Genomic DNA, 23,266 nt, shown 5'->3' on the forward strand with positions numbered 1-23,266 from the left:
AAAAAAACTTTAAGACTAAAATTTACGTTCTGAAAATACAAATTCTTCACATCCTGAAACAAATAACGTAAAACGTATTTTTTTCACCCTTCTGATCTATAAGCTCTGCAAAGAAGCGACCCTCGAAGCACTGTCCCTCAGCCAGCTTCTCACTTCGCTCCTCCTCCCTCCCCCCTTGCTCGCTGGTCGCAGTCAAGGCCTGCGCACCTCCCCCAGGCTGCCCAGGAGCTCCGGCGCCTCGCCGTGSCCAGCGGGCGGCTGGCAGCGGCCAGGCGAGCTCCCCAGCCTCGCTGACCGTCCTCTGCCTCCAGCAGCCGCCCAGCCCTAAGGCAAGAAGGAGCCGGCTCAGCCCCCCTCTACCCCTCCCCATCATGGCGGCCCTCCCCGGGCACCACCCCGGCGGAGGAGGAAGGGCAGCGTGAGGGCTCCCTCAGCCGCTTTCCTATTGGCCGACCCTCATCCCACACTTCGCTTTCATTGGAGAATGCTGCRGAGTGGGCGGAAGCGCTCGGGAGGAGCGACATCCACAGCGGCGAATCAGCGGGTGTACTCTGCCCCCTCCCGGGGCGGCTTTGTGAGGGTTAGAATGCGCCGGAGCCAATGGGAGCGTCGTTGGGTCTGTGCCGCGCCGCGCCGTGCCAGGCCGCGCCGCGCCGGGGCCAGGTGAGGCGGCGGCGGGGCCGGGCCGGGCCGGGCCGGGCCGGGCCGGACGTTTGCGCGGGGACGCCGCGCCGCTGGAGCCGTGCGCGGCCCCGCCGCCTCCTGCCCTCGGAGCTCGGCCCGGCACGGGAACACGGGGCAAACTCGCTCTCGGGGCCGAGCTGGAGAACGTGAGCTTTGCTGGCTGCTTCTGGAGGCAGCAAACATATGCGCTATATTTATGTGTATGTGTGTATATACGTGTATGTATGTGTATTATATACATATATATGCATACGCATATTTTTTTCCCCGGGGAGGGGTAGGGCTGCATTTCTGCCTCAGGCTGCAGGACGGTATTTCGTTTGTAACCATTGCTAGCAAATCCTAAATGGCAAACAGAATTTTATAAGCGTTCAAAACAACCTTTTCAATTATGGAAAAATGTGTGCACCGGCACAAGGTTTTTTTCCAGTGCTGTCTTGTGAAATCACAGACTGGAGTGTGTATAGATGTGTGTGTATATATATATATGTATCTTTTTTTCTAAAGCGTCTCTTTTCTCCCTGCCTGCCCCCCTTTGCCAGCTGCAAGGTGCACGCGTGGGGCCGGTCATGCGTGCGGACAGAGGAGGAAGCTGACCTGCTTTCGGAGGCGAGCGAGGCTCCGGTGCGTATGTGCGTGCGCCTGGCCCCCCTGAACCGGGGAGCGGCGCGTCCCCCTCAGCTGGTGGCCCCCACGTCCCGGGAGGGGACAGGGTGCAACCTAAATACAGGTGTCTCTGGGTATCCACGACGCAAGCCGCCCTGTCATCTTCGGGGTTTGCTGGCTCAGGTGCCCCAGGGCAATGTTAGAAGCTATTAGCTATTTCTGCGCATGAGGCTTGAGCCAGACTTCAAAGTCTGCCTGGCCTGAGTACGTCAGCTGGGATGTGGTGGTTTTATGCTTCAGCTAGAAGCTGACTGCTGGCGGCAGTCAAGCTTGGCAAATAATCTTTCTGCTAGTGTGGTTTGACGTTCTTTGGGAAGGTCTAATTTAAGCTCTACCAGCAAAATGACACTTCTGTGGCTATTTGCTGTGCCATTCTTATGGGACAAAAGAAAGTAATGTTAGTATAACTATGCTGATACTTCCTAAAAAGAAGAAAGAGGCCTCCAAATCTTGACAACTTCCTTTAGCATCTCATGTTTTGTTATTTTGGCACTCTTGAGCTGCAACTGAATGGCATTTGCAAGTCTTCTTTCCACTGTTTTGAAGGTGCGTTCTAAGTAGCTTGTCATTTTACCAGCGTGCACTTTTTGGCCTTACCTACTGTGAAGAATCTGAAAGGCTAAATTGCCTTTTATTTTCCTTCTAATTTTGCCCCTACTACTTGGAACTTCTGAAACTTTTTTTTCTTTCTCTTTTTTATTTACTAACAGCAGCACAGAAAACATTAGACTGTCAATGTCAAGCTCTCTTCATCTAAATATAGCAAATGAAAACAGATTTTCTTCATCTAACTGCAATGAAAGAGAACAATATGTATAAGCAGGAGTTTAAACTCTCAAATGTGTTATTAAATATTCTGCTAACCTATAGCAGCTGTTTGGCACTGTACATTATACRTTTGGTATTATTTATTATGGATTGAGTACAAAGCAAGGGATTTGGATCTGTTTGCAGCATGAGGATGTTGTAGCCTGATATTAAAAGGCAAACCAAGGCTAGAACCTAATGTTAGGTGAATTGTCCTAGCGTCATTGAAATCCATGAAGCTGATTTACCCCACTGAAGAAGGAGATCCTTTACATGAAAGACATCTGGGAAGAGAGAAATTGATACTTCCTGCTTTCTTACAGGCTTCACAGAACTGCTGGAAAGTGGGAGTTGTTGTATTCCCACCTCTACTGTTCAGTTACAAGAAATGYTTCATACTGTTCTGGCTTTTGGGCTCTTTCATTTTTGCCATATGGTTTTGAGTTTAATCTCTTGGCACTTGACAATCTTACAATTTTGAATGAGTCCTAACAGCCTGAATCCATCCACAGAGGAAAAGAGGAAAATTGTGCCTGATCTCCTATGACTTACTGTGACCAGTTTGAAGACTGTGTAGCATGTGTTGTTTGTTTTCTTTGTTTACTGTATTCAGTAGACCATGTTCTGTAATCATCTGTGAATACAGGTACAGCATGAATTCCCCCTGCCCCCACAAGCTCCTCCTATCACTAGAGTTGTAAAAGAATTGCTTTTGTCCCAGCCCTTCCTGCCTTTTCTGAAATGTCTTGCCTCTTTCCAATCAACCTAGAAAAACGCATTGTTTATGTGCATTGACATATCTGGTGTCAAGCACAAAAATAATTGAATCTAGGAAAGATTCCTTTGCTTTCTGTTGCGGGGTACACAGGCTCCTTGGAAGGCAGAAATCTTCTCCACAAGATCCCTTACCATAGTTTAACTAGCAAAGCAATAACAAAAAACAGTGCAGACTTAGAACACCTCTTTCTCAGTTGCATGRTGCTTCGTGGATCCGCTGTTTTATTCGTGTTTGGCCCTTGGCCCTCGCAGCAGACTTTCTCTCTTTGCTTTGCTCAGCCTGAGAGGTGCTGTAAGTGCTGGCTGAGTAGCTGTGACAGTGATTGGGCTGGGCCTTTCCTCTCCTGAAGGAGAGATTGCTGTCTCCAGCATCCAAAACAGAGCAGTGTTGGTTCAAAGGGCAACTCTGATGACTAAATAGTGGCATTGGRAAATCTCTCTGCCGGAGCCTGTGGTGTGCCAGAGGGGAGGGTCAGTTCTCCTCCACAAGCCACTTTGACTCCCACTTTGATAAGGGCAGCGCTGCCATAGATGCTGCAACCTCAGGTAAGGATGGGCTGACTGTCTCAGAGAGGTGGGTCCCGCTGGCCTCAGCAGCCTCTACTGACTTGCTTCCTTTGCACTTGGGCTGTGGTTGCCTGGCAGTCTCTGCATCAGTRCAGCTTTGCTCTTGGTGTGACAGCATCCATGCCATGAATTGTGCAATTCTCAGTTACACTCATCTGTGGAGTGGGGAACAGATATCCTTATTTATCTGTATTAGGAGGTTTTTAATCCACCTTTCTCCCTTCACCAAATTAAAAGCTCATTTCACATAATAAAGATTATAAGCAGGATAGACACCTAGGAGGGCTAAAGCATCTCACCCGAGTGAGTGATTTCATGAATGCTTCATACCACTGTAAGGCTTTGACTATTGAATTGGGAAGGCCTAGTCCTAGTCCTCCCTTTCCTAATGTGGCACTGGCACTGTGGCTGGTCCAGTAGCCAGTCTGGGAGCCAGTTGTGCTGGAACCTGCCTCTGTGGAAACAAAGGAAAAGAAGTCTCCGCTGTCTTTTCAGAAGAACTACGTTGCTGATGAGTACCTGGGGTGGGTGTAAGAAAGCCTGGAGGAAAGGGTGGTGGGACTGCATCTTTGACAGGAGTGCATGTTTAGATGAGTTTAAGGCAGTTGTGAATACAACCCCTGATGAATTTGCTGAGGGGTGGTTGCCACAGGAACTCCTGTAAAATTCCTGCTGTGCTGGAGACTGCTTGTGTCAATACTCACTGAACCCAAAGCATTATAAAGGGATGGAAAGACTGGTAAAGCCGTGCTCAGGTCTGCCTGTTGCTCAGAAGTATTTTTGCATCTCTGCCTTTGTTCATAGTCTTTTTGAGGGAGAATAACAGAAAATGTCCAGCTTAAAAACAGCTGTTTTACAATGTAAGATTTCTTTCCATGTAATTGTAGGGGTCAGTAATGAGTAATTTGTTCTTGCTGTCAGTTCAGCTCCTCCAGTGGGCACAACTAGGGTGTTAAAAGTAGGCTAATTGGTCCCTTCCGAGGTCCTCTGCAGTATTGCTGTTTCGCATAGAGGACCACTGAAATTGTCTGGCAGTTTCTCTCGTTTTGGGAGCAAAAGTTCTTTAATACTTTGGTTAAGTTGTTAAAACCTAAATTTTAGTCTCAGACTTATCAGAGAATAAATCTTTGTCTTGTCTGGGCTCCAGCATGTGCAGAAGGTTTTGAGTTATTTAAATTCCATGGGTCACGATCTAGGTACTTACAATCCAATGGCATGCGTAACTTAACCTGTTCATACTCCACTGATCCAGCAGTATGTCATGCTTGAATTACTTTACATTAAATATGTACCCACTTCTTTAAAGAAGGACTAAATCCTATAATTGAAACAGAATCTAGGCTTTCAACTGTGRTTTATGAATCCCTACATGCTCAGTCAGAAGAATGTTAAGCATCCAGAGTATGGAAATTTCAGGCTCTCTAGGAAGTAAGCACAAAAATGCAGGTGTCAGGAGGCTCACTCACTGAGAATACAGTAGCCCTAGCTTGAGAATTGGCCCTGTCCCCCGTAACTGTATTGTTTTTAATCATAGAAAGAGGAACATAATGGTAAGAAAAGGCTTGAAGAGAAGGCAAGAGAGGAGCAGATGTCTGAAAAATGTCTCATTTGGGCAGGTTGAGTTTACCTTCTGAATTTTTTTGAAGGTGCCAAATGTGTTCAGAAGGTTGTGGAAGAAAGGGAAATCTCCCATTCCCTCTTACTTGTTCTGAAACTGAAGTGAATTTCAGTTTTATCAGTGAAAAGTAGGAATCTCCTGCAGATCTTTGAAGTATCCACTCTGAACACTCAAGTTGGCTGGCAGGCAGCATAGATTACGAGTTGGACCATGAACACAGAATTTGGGTTTAAGTGACTGTGTCCAAGTCACATGGCTTCTTCAGCTTCCTTTTCTGAGTCAGACATGTTTCCTGAGATACTCAAAGATCCTGAGAGGAAARGAAAAATTGTGTGAAATACTGCAGAGAGTAGGAGATGATGTAGATATTACAGCTTTTCCATGCCTTAAAGGTCTGCTTTTGCTTATGGGTAGGTGGCTGAGAATCAGAAGGTGCCTGAATTGTCTTTAATAACTCAACTGTTTTGTTTAGTGGAATTAATAAATGCTAACATGAATTCAAATATTACCTATCTTCACAGTTTCTTGTAATCCTGGCTTTAAGGCTATTTTGAATTAGCCAAGACAGTGTGCCTCCTGTCTCCAGGGACTAAAAAGAAAAGCTGTTCCTCTCTTCTCCACTGTGCCCCTGCTTTGTTTGCTTTCGGATGCAGCAGGATGTGCAAAGAGGCCAAAAAATTCTAGCCCCTGCTATTAAAGTCCAAATTGTTTTGTTCTTCCTCACAAGGCAACATAGGGAGATTAAAAAAAGGGAGGGGGGAGGAGATGGTTAATCTAAGGGGATAGGTCTTCCCGTTTGTACACAAATCTCTTGCTGTGCACTGTGGGTAAAGAGAGGAACTGCTTATGAAATTCATCTGGTTCATAAGCAGTCAGAGAAAGGCAACGTGTAACTCCTGCCTATTAACTTGTGCAAAGCTGAAGCTTCAGGTTAGCAATAAACTGCTGCTGCCTGCTGATGCTTTCTGCTGTGCTGTGTAAGAGCCGAGCTCTGTCTGCTTTCTAGCGAACAGCTAGCATTTGAGGTGAAGCATTGTTTGGCCCATGCAAATCAAATGCTCTCTAAGCTCTGAGAAGCCTCCTGTGTGAAAGTCAAGGTGTGCTAATGTGGGAGGAAAAGCCCAGAGGCAGCAATTGTGGAAGCTGTGACAAAGAAAAACTGTTAGATTGATCAGGTCCAATTGGTTCAGCACTGCATTCTGCTGTTCTCCCAGACTGCAAAGACAACAGTGACTTTAATTGAATGGGTTGTCATGCCTGGAGTGACAGCAGGCTAAACCTGTTGAAGAGATGCAGTTATGCAGCCTGCTATAGGATTCCAGCTCAAGTTGCACCTCCTCTTCAGACTTCCAGTTATGTTTGTGCTGCAGTGTTCACTGTTTCCTTTCCTTCTACTTGTCTCCTCAGGCTTGAGCAGTGCTTGGCTGTGCACCTCCTGAGTGCTCCTTGGAAAAGCAATGATGATCGCATTCATGAACAACTCAGACAGTGAGGAGGAGCCCTGCAATGAGAGAACATCTCTGATGTCTGCAGAGAGCCCTGCAGTACCCTCCTACCAGGAGGGCCTGCAAGCCTCAGAAGCAGGGGAAGCACAGACACATAGGGTAGGTCTGCATCCTTTTCAGGGCCTGAAGAAATACAATATGATGATAGATGCTGTCCCCCCTGAATCCCTCCCAGCAGACTGGCTCCTAGGACTGGCTTTGACTAGTGTTGTTCCTGTAGTGTTACTGTCTCAGCCAGCAGCAGTATTGCCTGTTCCTTTATGCTCCACTGTGATTTTTTCCCCTTCTTATGTCTATATATGCTCCTCCCCTTTCCCCCTTTTTTGGTGAAGATGCAGGCTTTTAACTAAAACCCAATGCACATATGACTCTTTCAGGATATCTTTTCAGTCTTCTTGTTTTGCCATAAACCCTTTGTCTACTCTGATCAAATGCAACAAACCTTAGACAGAATCTTGTCCTACTTCCAGTGAAGCAGCTTGGATCTGCTGCCGCAACCATGGTGTGCTTGCCTTACTGAACTGGTCAGTCTTATGCCACTTCAGATTTATTCTCTCCTATTTCTGCTCACCTCACCCTTTATGAGCGTGAATCCATCTGTATGTATGCACTGGATAGACCCTCAGATACTCATGCTTTTGATTTAAAAACTCTATTGCAGCCTGTTTGTAATATAATTACAATGTAATTGTATTGTTCAGTTTGATATCTTCCTATAGGAAGAAGTTGGAATGCTGCAGCAGCCCGCGGCAGCCCCTTGAAATATGACTGAATGGAGCTCTGAACAGAAAGAAAAGAGGATCATCTTACATCTTTGCAAACTTTTCTTTTCAGAAAAGGCGAACAGGTAGCAGCCATAGCCCTAGCAATGCTGCTGATGGGAATATGCCTGGCTCGAGTGTTCCAGTGAGAGAGAGCGCCTTGGAAAATGAAGAGGAGGAACTGACTCTGAAATATGGAGCAAAGCATGTAATCATGCTCTTTGTGCCTGTCACCCTTTGTATGATTGTTGTCGTCGCCACCATAAAGTCAGTGCGCTTCTATACGGAGAAAAACGGGCAGCTGTAAGTGGGGTCTTCAAAACAGCCTCTGAGTACGCGGGATCCCTAGCGTTACACATACATTGCAAGCACGTGTGCTATGTACACAGAGGGCTTCCTTGACAGGTCAGGAGAATCTTTATACAACTAAAGTTATCTGTGCAAACACACAAAAGATCTTGCCAAAGTACATACCCTAAGTTCATCTGTGTGAGTTTTTTCCATACCTGTGTTATACTTATTCATTACCACTGTCATTTAGGCACCTTAAGCAATGCCCGTGAGTAGTTATAATGAAGTTGCTCCATATTGCAGCGTAAAAGGCCCAGGCTGAGTTCCCAGTCTGTTCACCTGCTAGCTGCAGCAATCAGGGAACAGCATGCTCATTTGGATGAGTGAGAAAACYGTCATTTCCTGATGACATTTCTGTTTCCTAAACACTCATGGTGTGGATACATAATTCCATCTGGCTCTTGCTGACCATGCCTGAAAACATTATTGGGGCTGTAAGAGGGGCACTTCACAGTGAAGGTGGAGAAACAAGGATTGTGGTCCTGTGGACTGAACCAAAGTAAATAAAATTTGTGGCATGAGTGAGAAGAGATGAAAAAAGAAAAGACTCTTACCAAGCAGGGAAAGGGAGGACAGCACCTGTGATGTACCCTTGGCATTATTGTGAAGAGGGTCCAGAGATGTGCAATAACAGTTACAAGACTTAGTCATTTACGGTTGGGAGTCTTTTTGTTTGTTTTGTTTAAAGCTTGGCCAGCCACAGCTGCTCTGTAGTAATGTGCTGTGGTTAAAGACCACTAATTGTTAGTTGATAATTAACTGGAGCCAGACCCCTTCGAAGGCTATATATCATGCTTGCTGTCATGTGACTGTTCAGTTACACTTCCCTTTCTTTTCTACATACAGAGATCCATTTKATCTTGGGGTGATCTGTTATAAGAGGATAGATGTGTACTTTACCTGGATTTTACTTTATACTACAGGATCTACACACCTTTCAGTGAGGATACCCCATCTGTGGGCCAGCGTCTCTTGAACTCAGTGTTGAACACCATCATAATGATCAGCGTCATTGTCGTAATGACCGTGTTCCTAGTTCTGCTCTATAAATACCGCTGCTACAAGGTAAAGCATTCATGCCAAAGCCAGCACATGGCCTTTTCCAYGTGCTGTGTTGTTAACCTTCAAGTGGCGCTTGTGCATCAGTGAGAGGTACAGGCACTGCATTGGCTAGTCCATGTTTTAGTCATAGCAAGAATCTCATTGTGCAGAAGTCTTTGCCAGCAGTGGTAGAGCTATGCTCCAGGATGTGCTTTGCTATTGTGTTGTAACTAAGGGTAGGCTCTTAAAAACTAGGCCTGTTACTTTGTGTTAGTCAGATATGAATCTTCTCCATCTGACCAAAGAGTTTTGGGGTTTGTATTTAAGGACTGATTTGCACTATCAGTGCAAAAACCTTCTCTTAAATTTCGGATAGGTTTTGTGGGAGCCGGTATTATTGCTGCCTGAGGAGGCTCTGGTGGAATGGAAGAAGGCTTGGAGGAAGAAACACATTCAGCCCTGTGGCAGGCTGCCCAGGAAGTTATGTGAGGTGTTTGAGTGCCAGGCATTGCTGACTTCTAAACTTGACCCTGAGATGGATTTTCTGAGCTGCCTTGGGCAAACCTCTTCGCTTCCCTGCCAAGCAGAAAGGATATGCTCACCTGTCAGAAGTGGGAGGCAGTATAGATACCCATGGAAGCGGGTAGAGAAGAGAGCGCCTACCAACAGCTAGACTATAAAATAGCATGATGGGAACTGTAAGCAACTGGCTATCTGCCCCCCCCACACTGCTTTCCTGCAGTGAGGAAAGCAGGGTATTTGGAAACTGGAGAAGTGAAGAGGGAAAGACAATAGTGAACGCTTTCATAGTGTATGCAGCACTGCAACATGATGGGGGGAGAAGGGAGAGAACAGGCAGCCCCTTTGATCAGTATCTCTTCTTGCCCTTGATAGTTCATTCATGGCTGGCTGATCCTGTCCTCTTTGATGCTGCTCTTCCTTTTCACCTACATATATCTTGGGTAAGTGAAAATGTTGCAGGTATCATGGCAGTTCAGAACTTCCTCGCTTCTTTATTTAAAAAAAAAATCTCCAATTTAAACAAAGAACAGAATGTCACTCCCCTTCTTYAGAGGTTTAAAATTTGTTAGAATGAGATAGCTTATTTATATAGAATATGAGATCATTAACAGTTAATCCCTGATTTTTATAGTGCCTGCAAAAATCACTGGGAGATGATACTTTGAGCATTAAGTGAACTACCTGAGCCTTGTGATACAGAGGCCTCAAGTCACTGACAACGAGTCTCTGGAGTTGTTAGTATAAACTGCCTGCCTCCTGAGATATGTCCTCAGTGGTCTCCAAAAAGGGTGACGTGTGAAACTGCTGAAACTGCTGGACTAGATGGAGGTTCCCCAAACATGCTGTTCATGTGTCTCCAGGCTCTGAGAACCAGGTGCAAGGGAACTTTGTGTGGAGCTGGTTCTCTTATTTGTTCTGCCTTACCATCAGACTGCATCTCTTCAAGCTCATTCCCCTAACAATAAACTCGAATGAAACCAAGCCTTTAACTTGGTGATACTTGTTATAATTGTTCTCTTTGCGTTTAATATTGACCATCATGATTCTGGTGTGATGACTCTTATAAAACTTCTTTACTAAAGACTATCTTGTAGCCATAGTCCTATATTCAGCTAAATGTTGAAATCCAGCCCACTTGAACCCTTGGAATCACTTGGAATCAAAAGGCAGTGTGGTCGTTGTCTATGCACATAGTACATATATCCCCTGCAGAGGGGAACAGAGTGCTAAGAGCAGCAATTAGCTGCAAGGGAGGTGAGCAGTTAAGGATGGTACAGATTGGATGTAATGAAGGTGCTTTTTGCTCATAAGAGTCACTTCTGTCCTGCATCCTCCTGGTGTTGTAGGAGTCTTGTCTGTTTAAGGAGAGCTAGTAAGATGTTTTGCTTGTCTGTTGCTTTTATTGCTCAGTTGAATTTCCCTGTTGTATTCCAGGGAGGTGCTGAAGACTTATAAYGTGGCCATGGATTACCCAACTCTGATTTTAGTCATCTGGAATTTTGGGGCTGTTGGAATGATTTGCATCCACTGGAAAGGTCCCTTGCAGCTCCAGCAAGCATATCTCATTATGATCAGTGCCCTAATGGCACTGGTTTTCATTAAATATCTACCTGAGTGGTCAGCATGGGTCATTCTAGGTGCCATCTCTATCTATGGTAAGTCTGGGTTGTGACGCTCAGGGTAGGGCTTATGAGCAGGTTACTCTGAGGCAAGCTCATGGTTATGTACGTCATTCAAATGCCTTCATGGGGCTAACAGCTTTGGAAAGAGGGCAGATGGCATATAAGTTGACTTCCTGGCTTGTCTTTTGGTAACTTGTTCATGTAACGATTGTACTTGTGCCAATATTTTCTTCCTCATACCATGTCTTTTCTTCCTCAAAGTGGAACACTGAGTCAGGGAATCTAACTGCATGGTAGGGGTASTTAGATATGAGCAGTAGTAACTTGGTAGTCCTGCAGGATTCAGTTACTGGTTATCAAGAGATTGTGGATTTAGGTCTGAGTTAAAAGTTTCAAGAGAACCTGCAGAACAAGAGGTGGCTGAGAGGTAACGTTTCAGATTGGTGAGGAGCTCTGTCAGAGAGAGAGGGCAGGCAGAGTGGAGCTGTACCAAAGACTTGGTCTGTGTGGAAAATAGAGTCAGTGTATGTAGCAACAGTTTGTGGAACATGAACAAAGTACCTCCAGTCCTCTTCTAATTCAATTTTATACTTCTCTGTAATGCTGCCACCTACTTTCAAAGAAATCATGTGGTGTTCTCAAGGGGCTTTTTATAGGATTAACCCAATGAAAATTCTTGGTATCACATTAAGCCTTAGAGATGGCATTTAAGTGAAAAACATCCTCAGAGACTAACAACTAGTTATACAAAGTGGTTAAACCTGTCATTTGGGAAATCATCCAGTTGATATTGATAGATGTCATTTTAAGGGGGGAGTAGTTTTTTAAAGATGGAGAATAAATATGAATAGTAGTTCGAGATAAGATTGCCAGGCCCTTTCTTCTTTGCAGATCTGATGGCTGTTCTCTGTCCCAAGGGGCCACTAAGAATGCTGGTAGAAACTGCACAGGAGAGAAATGAACCCATTTTTCCTGCACTGATATATTCTTGTGAGTAAAATTAGAAGCTTAATGTTTTAAACCAGATTAAACTTGCAACCTGTTTCTGTGTCACAGCAAGGAGCACTATTTTATTTACTTGCTGTCAAACTGATGAATGTTTTATGTCCTGCTACAGAAAATTTGTATGCCTTGGTTTTCACTTAGAATTTTGTTAACTCTAATTAGCTGAACCACTTTCCAGACTTGACTAGTAAAGATGAAATGCTCAAAAGCAGGTTTATTGTTTTGTGATGGCAGTGCAGAACATKCTTATTTGTTCTGTTCTGCATATAAAAACCTATGTGAGATGGACAGTAGGGTTTGCAGAGTTACAGGATGCGCCCCAATATACATTTCTCTTGTGCATACATTTTATAGACACACTTTTAAGTGTGTGATAAGATTCCATTCTTCCTGCAACCCTCTTTCTTTGTGCACTGTATGGATGGTGCTATTCAGAAAATATTTGCTTTGTTGTGGCTGCTGGCTTTATAAAGGGGCTCTATTCAAGCACCCCTCTGCAAACAAAGGAGGTCATCTCTTCTAGCTTTCTTCTTTCTTCTCTATGCTGTTCACTGTGACAGTGTTGTTGTATGTTCAAGTCATATATTTAAGATAGTTGGAAGACAGGTGACTTAATGCTTATGTGATCTAGGTGCAAGTTTTGCATGGACATCAGTGACTTTTTCATTACATTGATTGTAAGATGAATGGGTATTACCAAATCTTGGATGCTCAGTCAAAGTTGCCTAAAACCTGATTTAAGTATTTAATGATGTATAAATGCTCTTATATGTTCCAAATAGAGCTCTCAATGGCTTCAGCTGCCTTCCCTTTTACTGGGGATTCTGTTAGGCCAGGCAGTAGGCAATCTAGATAAAGTATCTTACATGATTTAGTTAATAAACTAGTGTTTCTCTGAAGAAGAAAAAAATGAGAAAATAATACTGAACAGGAAGTTTTTGTGCAGAATGCCAGTGTCTCCATTGCAAGACCACGTTCTGTGGCTACCTCTAGATCCAAAAACATTGCTGTGGCTGGGCAGGTAATGGAATAGCAGGTACTTTGTTTGCCTTGGCTTTCTTGTTTAGTTTTTTTTTTTTTTTAATGAAAACATGAGAATGATGTGTACACTTAAATAAACGGCTGCCTTTAGTTCCTTTCCACTGATCTCCAAATGGTCTGTGTGGATTTTCCTCCTTTTTTTCTTTTTTAAAAAAATTAGGGATCCACCTGAAGAATAAACCTCAAGTCATCTTCCAGTTGTTGTTCAAACCAAAGTAGAAATAGCCGAGAGTGATAGGTTGAGAGGAGGAATTAAAAAAAAAAAAAAAGAGAGAGAGAGAAAGACACACAAGTGGCTCTCAAACAGCTCTTGCATATCACCCACTTGTATCTGCTTTATCTTTAGCAGAACATGAAAAGTATGTGTATAACTTAATCTCTGGTCAACTTTTGTAAGGTGTCAACTTTGTTTTTTGGAAAATGTTTTCTTTTAATAGAAGAGCCAGAAACAAGGAAGAAAACAAAGGAGATAAAGATCCTGTTTTGTGTGTGGGATTTTCTATTTTCTTTTTTTTGTTTGTTTTTTTTTTTTGTTCTCTTCAGCCTACAGAGTAGACTGTACTGACTCTAACTACTTGTGCTCTAAGACGTTCTCAAAAACTGAATGGATACACTGCCTTAATTCTCTCTTACTTTCTCTCTCTGCCTTCTAAGTGACTAGAGAACCCAACTAAGAGTGAGTGTTTTAAAAGCACTTAGGGATATGGGTTTATATTTGCAGGGATAGCTACATTCTTAACCTGTATTTTTATAAAGTCTGGAATGAAATGTTAGCTGTGTTTTACACAATTAACTGCTTTCTTCTAGCTGCTATGATGTGGACAGTTGGAATGGCAAAGCCAGACACAGCAGCAAGACGACCGAGTCAGCAGACGAGGGATACAGGTTTGTTTGCGTATCACGCTTCTGATCAAAGCAATGCCTCATGGAAATAATGTGTGTGTTTAAGAATCCATAATGAATGTGCCCTCCCCTCCTTTTTTTAGTATTGTAAAGTTAGCTGCAGAACTCAATGATCTTATCAAACCTGCTGCCTAGCCTGGCAGCAAAGATGATGGATGATGTAGTGAGCTGCAGCATTCAGACTCCCTTTATTTTAAAAACAAACAGATAACAAACAAACAAACTCAAAATCCACAACCAAAAAAAAAGTGCTGTCCAGCACATCATCAGGTGTACTGAAGTTACAGGTGGGAGCAGGTTGGTAGGTTTTTATATTTTTACCAGCTGGGGGTGGTTAATTACAACATAGGCTTGTAAACATAATGCTAAGAGATAAATAAGGTAGTGAACKTAATTCAGGCAACTGCTATGGAGCAGATATGCTTTTACCTAGCTGTAAGTGCAATTTAGCTTAGCCTGCCAAGGAAAACGAATATCTTTTACATTTACCTTTGGGTAAAAGCATATGCTTGAGAAGTACCTAACAGTAGCTGACATACTCAGGGTTCGTATTCTAGTTAATCCTGTGATAATTTGTGTGCCTTTGCCTTTATCTTCTTCAAGTACAAGTTAAAATAAAACTGCAGTTGTGAAGGTGATTGAACAAAACCTGACTTGTGTTTGAAGGATTTCTCACTTGAAGGATTTGTCATTTGGTCCTCTTGCACTCTGGAGCTGACAGTACCTCTTTATGCTCAGTATCTATTTCAAGAAATAAATGTATGCTAAAGCTTGATAACTGAACATACTGCCAATGCKCAGGATAAAGCAGTTGACATACTAACTGCAGGGTCACAATCCTGCTTTGAAACAGGCACAGAAAAGAAGCAACCTACAAATGTGCCTGTGGAAGTTCTGTGTGATCCAGACGATAGTCTGATTGCATCTGCAGCAGTAGCATCCTGTCAGACTGACGTGGACTGGAAACTTCGTATCATCCCTTCTGAAAAAAACAGGAACTGTCACATAAAATAATGTATTACAAACTAGCTACTTCTAGAAGAAGGATAGCATGAGAACAAGAAAGATGAAAGGGATCTGTTAGATACATTACAAAAAAAGAAAAAAAAGAAAAAAAGGAGAAAGAAAAGAAAAAGAAATGTGTCCACTTACCTAAGTGTGAACACCCAGCTCTAATATCAGTGTGATTCAGAACAGAACTTTTCTTATAAACAGCACTCCTCTTAATCATCCATTTTTGTAATGCTACTAGCTAGGGAATACCTGAGCACCTCCACCCCAAAGATGTAACAGCATGGCAGTGCAGTCTGCTGCAGAGTAAGCTTGCTTCACTTTACTTGTTCTGGTAGTCTGTGCAGACTGCTGATAMCAGCATGTCTGACTGCTTGGGAACTGAGGAAAGACTGCCTTTATCTTTAGTGACTGGTACAGCAATGCTTAATTCTGTGTATTTACTCACCTGTTGCAGTCATTGAACTCTTGAGTAGCTGCCAAAGAAACTATGAATATGTAACCTTCTGAATTGTTTAATAATATACACTTTTTACTCAAACCTGCTAAATCTCTCTGCTGGAATTAGTCTTGGTAAACACCTTGGAGAGACAAGAGCCTACTCATTCCAGAGAAGCTTCATAAAAGTGTGGATTTCATGCATTAAAACAAGTTATGAATGTAGCTACCTTTTATGTTTCTTCTTTTTTTTGTCCTTTCTTCTTGGTTTATTTGTGTGGAACTAAGCTGAGGATGGGAGAGAGAACCACAGAAGCCCTTCACACTCAGACTCTGAAATTTCAGAGACAAGGAGTCCTGTTCCAACCCACCCAATCACTTCTTTAGAGGAGCCGGAGGAGGAGGAAAGTAAGGGAAACTTTTATATCATGTTTTTAGTGTCATCAGGTCAGACCCTGATATTTTTACGTAGTCATTTACACTTTGCTATCCATTTGGATCTATTTGCAATAAATTTGAAGAGCTGTGACCTTTCAAGCAACCACAGTCTTGAATCTGACTGTAAATGACTTCTTGCTGCTGCAGTTCTGGATTGTGGTTCCTCTGACATATCCTGTCTACTTGGCCAGTTTAAGCAGTTCCTTCTTCCCCCCTGCCTTCTACTCCTTTCTTTCCATGCACTTCCTCAGCTAGTACTGCTGTAGGACAACACAAGAAAGCACTTCAGGGAATGGAGCAGTGTGTGTGGTGTGTGTGTGGGGGGTTTTCCTTCTTTTTCTTTCTTTAAAAAGAAAAAAGAAAAAGGGGGCTGTAAGTCTTAGTCTCTTCAGTAACCTGCTGCCCTCTCTTWTGTCATTGTGGGATGCTAAGGATCCAAGTTAGTACCCAGGACTAGGAACCTTCACCTGAGGACAAGAGTAAGCAAGCAGGAAACAAAACAGAAAAAGGAGGAGAAGTAACACTTGTTTTCTTTTCTTTCCCTTCCACTTCTCTCAGGGGGTGTGAAGCTGGGCCTTGGAGACTTCATATTTTACAGTGTGCTTGTTGGGAAAGCAGCTGCCACAGCTAGTGGAGACTGGAATACTACACTGGCCTGTTTTGTAGCCATTCTCATAGTAAGTGAGCAATCTGAAAATTCTGTGTTGTATTCTGTTTAGCACTGCAGAGTTGCCAGAAGAACTAACAGCTGAGCACTGTGAAATCACTAYAGGTAACATGCTGAATATTCAGAAGAAATTGCCAGTACATTTCCTAGTCCTGGCTTTAAACAACTGCCAGAGCTGGGAGGGAGAATTTCGCAGAGCAGGGTCAAGTGCAGAAATGGTGGTAGTGAAACAGCCCCAGGGAAGACAGTTACAGCTGAGCTGTCAGTGTGTTTGCTTCAGTGCTAGAGATTGGGGACTTCTGTCAGCTACAAGAGCTAATACTAAGAACTGTTTTGACTAGCAACCATAGTCAGACGGCTAACTCCCTCTTGCTAAGGAGAACTGCTAGATAAGAGGATGCAGCCCTATCTTGTTCTGCTGCTGCAGCTGGAAAAAATAGGAAGGTAGGAGACTTAAAAATCCATAGATACTATCAGTAAAGGGAGATGACTATCACGCTGTAACTGCTCAAGGCTCAGTACTGCACGGTCTAACATCTGCATGCTGTTGAGCTTCAGCATAGGTAGAAAATAATGACTGGGAACTTGCTATTTACACTAGCATCATAAAAACAAACTAGGAGGGCAAGAGTAGCAGTTCTAGAAGGTAAAAGAAAATGAATTATTGTGTCCTTCTTGGACTTCTGTTTCTCTACTTGGATTCCAAAGTTGGAGAATGATAGTGACTTCCACTTGTGAAGACAGGATCAAGAAGCTGTTGCATGAGAAATTAGCTAATTTAAATGGAGTGCATTCACTGTAGCTTTCCTACCTCAGATCAGAGAAACATACAGAATAACCTACTTCCACATTCTGAGGTCTGGCACTGGGTCACTTTGCTGTAGGGAACACCCTGTTATCTGTCCATGAGACTGTATGTCCCATTTTCGTTCCTTCATGATGCTGTTAAAATTTGTTTTAGCTCCTTTTGCAATTTCACAGGTTCAGTTAGATCTTAATCAAACTTGCAATCCATAAGCAGTTAGAAAAAGCATCCTGTTTGCTCAGCCTTAGTTACTGGCTGTTTTGGGGAGCCTAGTGTGAACATTGTCATTGAAATTTAAATGCTGTGGAGGGGGCAAAAAGTATTCAGAGAGAATGAATCAGTGCTAATTGCTCTTAATTATACTGTCTACCCAAAATCTACAAAAGCTTTCATACTTACATTGATAAAACATATCTTAGCTTGCTTTACAGCTAAAAGCAGAATTTTCCTATAATAATGAGCAATTCAGTCAAAAGAACGAAAGAACAGAGTGGGATTTTGTTTGTTTGTTTTTGTTCTTTCCCCAAGAGACCTTGCAAACTGGGAAGGTGTTAAAAGTACATGCTGCTGTGTGTTAGAGCCCTCCAGTGAAGCTCTTTATCTTTGCAGCTTACCAGAATTTAAATGGCTTTGTCTGCTGCATCAGTAATTCATACATAATGGTGTAGAAACAAAGCTAAAATAATCTGTAAATTAACCTCTTGGGTTCAGTTTTGTGTCAGCACTAGGTATTTATACCATTCTCTCAGCAGAGAACTCAGCTCCTCAATACTGTTGAGGAAAACASCTGACCAACTTGTGTGAAATGTGATGATGTGAGAAAACACATCTCATCCCACTGCTAGTTCAGGCAGGCTTCAATTCCTGTATAGTATGTAGATTATTATTTGCATATTGGGTTATCGATGGTAGATATGTTTATGGCCTTCTTACTGTATCTTTTTGTGTTTTTTTGTGTTTTTGTGTTTGTTTTTTTTTTTTTTATTCCCTTCTCTCTGGCAGGGTTTATGTTTAACTCTTTTACTACTGGCTGTTTTTAAGAAAGCATTGCCTGCTCTTCCCATCTCCATCACCTTTGGTTTGGTCTTTTACTTCTCGACAGACAACCTTGTGCGACCATTCATGGATACCCTGGCTTCCCACCAGCTGTATATTTAGAAGGACAAAAAGTGGAAGTTAGAGGAGGATGTTTTGGGGTTTTTTTTTTTTTTTTTTGAAAACTTTGCTGTGAAGTATGATACGCTGTTTGGAATAAGTCATTAAGTTTTACACTTAGTGCCGTATATTTTTAAGGAAAACACTAACTCTGTGACATGATATGTACTAAAAATCCAGTACATCGGTTTTTAGTCTTAAAAATCTAGAAGCTCATCTTAGGCAGAGAATTTTCACAGGAGCCTTAAGTCTTTTGGACTCCAGTGAAAGGTCTGGCTCGTTGCTGACATCAGAGCATTACTTAAATGTATCTGATGTCTACAGTGCCTGTTTTGAGCACAGAAACCTGCATGTAGCATGGACCGGTGGACAGATGAAGGGTCTGATCTGTGCTTCCAGGAGCTAAGGTGTTTTAGTCCTGGAACTGCAGTGAAGTTTGATTGTGCTCTGTAATTGTTAACACTTTAGTGTATTGAAGTATTGTACAAACATGTAGCAAAAGTAAGTGATATCTGTAATTAAAACAAAACAAAACAAAACACATGGCAGTCAAGATGCACAGAGTAGTGTCATAGGTGGTTGTGAGCATTAGATAGAAACGTGGGGCCCAAATTCTTAAATTAATGTCTATGCGTATAACTTCCATTGAAATTGCCCCAGTTGCCCCAAATGCCTATTTATTCTGACGCTAGTGGGACATGGTGAGCAATGATGRATCCAGACAGGACATCAGCAATAGGAAGTTTAAACACCAGGCTGCTTGTTCTGAGTKCATCCACCACTGTAGCTAAAAGCTGGCCATTCCAAGTGTTGAGATCTTCAGTGTGGGAAGGCAGATTTGATTTTTTTTTGTTGATGTTTTCTTTTTCTGATTTTCCTGTCTCTTCCTGGAATTTTACTTTTTAGGAAACCTCTCTCTGGGTCCGTATTATGATCCTCAAATTGTCATAAGGTGGAATTACTGCACAACTTCAGTAAATCAGTTGACCTGTACTTTCTTGTGTGGTCTCATTTCTGTGTGTACTGTAATCATTCCAAGGAGGATTTACTTCCCTTTATGAGAAGATCCTCTTACACTGATTGATGCTTGGCTTGCCTGGTTTTTGATACTGTTGTTTAAAGATTATTTTTATTATAAATTTAAAAATAGCTATTTAATGTAAAGGAGACTCAATTGAAAATATCCTGTCATAGTTTGTATTAAAATACAGGGTAGTTTGTATTAAAATATGGGGTTGCAAACTTTAATCTGCTGTTACTTTACTCTAAATAAGGCATTGTTACTGCTGGGAATATTGACACAGCCTCAAGTGAGTTCATTAAAAAAAAAAAAAAAAAAAAAAAAAAAAAGTCAGTGCTTGTTGCCAATAGAAGACACAGGTCTAACTCAGTCTTACTGTTATTTAATCACTCTGACTTTTTCTCCACATCTTAGAAGCAATTTCTTCCTACTTCAAGAGTCAGATTCTTAGAAACCGGCAACTTCTGTGATTTTTTTTCTTGTGAAAAAGTGTCTATTTCTTGAGTGTCTGTTACTCAAATAAGCTCTGTTTTCTTTGACAACTTGTCAATGTCAGTGTTTCAAAATGTAACATAACACAAGGTTTTGTGAACAATACGATGTCATCAAGAGATGCAGAACTTCTTGTCTGAAGTACTTTTTAGATAAGGCTTTGAATTTATGTATTTTTTAAGGTAGTGCTTTTTTCCAGTAGACTTGTTAAAGCTAATCTACTTTGATATTTAACAAGGACATCATGCAAGTGATTTAAACAAATTTTTAAAAATAAGTATGTGTTTGTATAAATTTGGTGTGTCTCTGACTAAGTAAGTAATTTCTGCTCTTTGTTTAGTTTTCTGTCGTCATTTCTCCTGCTTGCAGTGTTTAGATATAAAAGCTAGAGCTGGAGAATTAATTATTACTAGAGGGCATTTCCTTTGGAAATATAAATCAGTAAAATCAGTAGAAGTGTCTGCTGTTTTTAAAGGTTTATGTGAGGATAGTTTCTTTTTTTTTTTTTTAAGAAAGAAGTTCTGGGGCCAATCTGTCACTTGCAATCATGATTTATTTTATTGGATTGCATTGTATGAAGAGAATATGAAATACTTATATGTACTAGAAAAAATCCTGCTTGACTTAGCAGGGTTGTAGATATTGTTAGAAACAATTTATTTCTATGAAAGTGGAGTTGATATGCAAAGGAAACTGGGGGGATCCTGCAGAGCTTGAAGGGTCACTGCTGGAGCTGGTGGTTTTCTGCAGATTCATGTTTGCCAAAGATTGGCCTCTCACAGAGTAATTCTACATAACTTTTGAAAAATGTAATTTAAAAGATAACTGAGCAAATGGATTCTGTCAGAGAAACAATGTATTGTCTTGCTGAGTGATAGAATTATATTGTATATATACTGGAGTGGTTTCAATTGTGTAAAAGTTTATATGTATTTACTACAAATATATGTGTGTGTGTGTACATACACACAAACATAGGACTTTTGAAATGATATTGAGTGATTTTTTTATTGCATTGGACACTTGCACTTGTGCATGAAAGTGAAGTTTTGTTTGTGATCTTAATACCATGCAGCAGATGGCCCAAAATGTGAAAATGGAAAGGCTGGGATTTATCCTCCCTAGAAAAGGAGCAAGAGAGAGAAAAGGGTGAAGACAGTAGCCTAGTGGCTRCTATGTGAGAAACTGGCCCAGTGACCTGCAACTTGAGTAAGTGTCTGTGTGTAGTAAAGCATTTGTCTGTYCAAGCTGTTCATTCATTGATTTTTTGCTTTGTTACACTCTTTGCTCAACTGGAGTYTCCTTGAGCCTAGAGAAGCTCTGAGTACTGCCACTGATACGCGTTCCCCAAAATGTACCTCTGTTAGGTAGGCTAGAATTACACCCATCGTGATACAGATGTCACTCAACAGCTTCAAGTCCTGTAGAAAGTGCCATGTATTGGCATTTCTGTAGATGACCCCCATCATGCCCACTCCTCATCTCCAGTTTAAAACAAGTGTGTCTTTGTATCTAGTTTCAAATCTGGCTTGGGCATACATCAGTCCCTTACATGTAAGCTTGAGGCTATGTTCAGGAGCAAAAATGTAGTAGTAACCCTGCCTAGTGAATATCCAAGCTTTTCACTGCTGGAAGAGATGCAGTCTTCTTGCAGTATTTAGTTCCTCTGTCAGAAGCATGTGTAATTCAATCAGCTTGGTGTTGTCACCTTCCGACCCCACAGCAGTTCACGCAGGAGGAGCGCAATTAGGTGCAAGAAGACATCTTTCTTTTTCCAGCACTAGTAGTGCCCACTCTCACAAACATGGTTATAACTCACTGCAAAGCATATTTGCCTGTAGCTGTTGGAATTGCTGCATCAGCTGTGTCAGAAGCTTCAACCCAGACCCTCTTACAGCAGATGCTGCCCTACAGGTCTCAGGCTGCAGGGAATGCTTGGAGCCTCTCCAGAAGGCCTGGACTGGTGGTCTGCCCTCCTGCAAGAGGTGTGCTGTTGTTGAGGATTTGTGTCATCAAGTCAAGGAGTTGCAGGATGAAGTCAGTAGACTGCGAAACATCCGAGAAAGTGAGCAGGAGATAGACAGGGCATTCTTAGAGACTGTATTGCTCCAGGAGTCCCAATCCCCTGCAGCAGGGGAGTTGTTGGAAGCTCTGTGCAGAGTGAAATAGTGCAGCATAGCACTGTAGAAGAAGGCTGAAAACTAGTTGCTTCTCGAAGAAGAAGAAGAAAGGCCCTTAATCCTCCTGTAGACTTGGAGTTACAGTTGAAGAACAGGTTTAGCACACTGCAGGATGAGGAGGACCTGGACTTGACCTCAAGGGAAGCAGCTGGGCTGTCTGACCCTGTGCCTTGCATGACCACTCGAAAGAGGCGACGAGTGGTTGTAGTAGGTGACTCCATGCTGCAGGGGATGGAGGCACCTATCTGCTGACCTGACCCCTCCTCTAGAGAGGTTTGCTGCCTGCCGAGGGCAAGGATAGAAGATGTGACTGAAAGGCTGCCAAGGCTTGTCCGCTCATCAGACTACTACCCTCTGGTGCTCTTTCATGTGGGTGCTAATGATACAGAGAGCAAACTGGAAACAATCAAACAGGATTGAGTGTGGTGGTCAAGGGTCTGGGAGCCCGGGTGGTCTTCTCATCAGTCCTGCCAATTAGGGGGAGGCATGGGAGGAGGAGTAGGAAGATTTTCCAAATTAGCAACTGGCTGCGCCACTGGTGTGGGCAACAGGGTTTTGGATTCTATGATCATGGAACACTGAAGATTAGCAGCTGGGCGGGGGAGAGATGGGATTCACCTCCCCAAGCAGGGCATGTGTGTCTTTGCCAACAGATTGGCCGGCCTGGTAAAGAGGGCTTTAAACTAGGTAGGAAGGGGGAAGGGGGGTATCATAGAGAGAGGGTAGTCAATAAAACACAACTTGTTTTGGGGGACCTCCAATGAGTRCATGCAGCTGGGGATGTGTTTGGGACATGGCTATGGACGACCCCCATACACCCTTCCTYGGAAACCTGCAGGCATGACCACCTCTCTGAAATGCCTGTACACCAGTGCACACAGCATGGGAAACAAACAGGAGGAGCTGGAGATCTGTGTGCGATCGCAGGGCCATGATCTTGTTGCAATCACGGGGGCATGGTGGGATAACTCACATGACTGGAATGCTGCCATGGATGGCTATGTGCTTTTTAGGAGAGACAGGCCAGGGAGGCGAGGTGGTGGAATTGCTCTTTATGGGAGAGAGCAACTGGAATGCACTGAGCTCTGCCTAGGCAGGGAGGAGGAGGAGGCAGTTGAGAGCTTATGGGTAAAGATCAAAGGGCAGGCTAACACAGGGGATACGGCTGTGGGTGTCTACTACAGGCCCC

General features: G+C 42.8%; 1 protein-coding gene and 1 long non-coding RNA gene across 3 annotated transcripts; one reads left to right on the forward strand and one right to left on the reverse strand.

Moving 5' to 3' along the window:
* Positions 1 to 579: 579 nt before the first annotated feature.
* Positions 580 to 20,889, forward strand: PSEN2 (presenilin 2). 2 transcript variants are annotated; one of them, XM_085325802.1, is made up of 12 exons: positions 580 to 663; positions 1,227 to 1,308; positions 6,527 to 6,723; positions 7,459 to 7,688; positions 8,660 to 8,801; positions 9,672 to 9,739; positions 10,734 to 10,954; positions 11,813 to 11,911; positions 13,775 to 13,852; positions 15,608 to 15,727; positions 16,316 to 16,434; positions 18,232 to 20,889. In XM_085325802.1, the coding sequence occupies exons 3-12, from the start codon at positions 6,577 to 6,579 to the stop codon at positions 18,385 to 18,387; spliced, it is 1,380 nt and encodes a 459-aa protein (XP_085181928.1). In that variant the 5' UTR covers positions 580 to 663; positions 1,227 to 1,308; positions 6,527 to 6,576; the 3' UTR covers positions 18,388 to 20,889. The 2 variants fall into 2 exon arrangements, with proteins under 2 accessions (XP_085181928.1, XP_085181929.1); XM_085325803.1 differs by lacking the exon at positions 580 to 663 and adding an exon at positions 865 to 884.
* LOC146600309 (uncharacterized) lies at positions 14,040 to 15,639 on the reverse strand. Its single transcript, XR_014898317.1, has 2 exons — positions 15,550 to 15,639; positions 14,040 to 14,849 (listed from the first exon to the last, which is right to left on the reverse strand). It is a non-coding gene; the product is annotated as an uncharacterized LOC146600309 (long non-coding RNA).
* Positions 20,890 to 23,266: the final 2,377 nt, after the last annotated feature.

Source organism: Rhea americana, unplaced genomic scaffold (genome assembly GCF_003343005.1).
Source record: "Rhea americana isolate MKP2758 unplaced genomic scaffold, rheAme1 scaffold_123, whole genome shotgun sequence".
Classification (NCBI taxonomy): Eukaryota; Metazoa; Chordata; class Aves; order Rheiformes; family Rheidae; genus Rhea; species Rhea americana.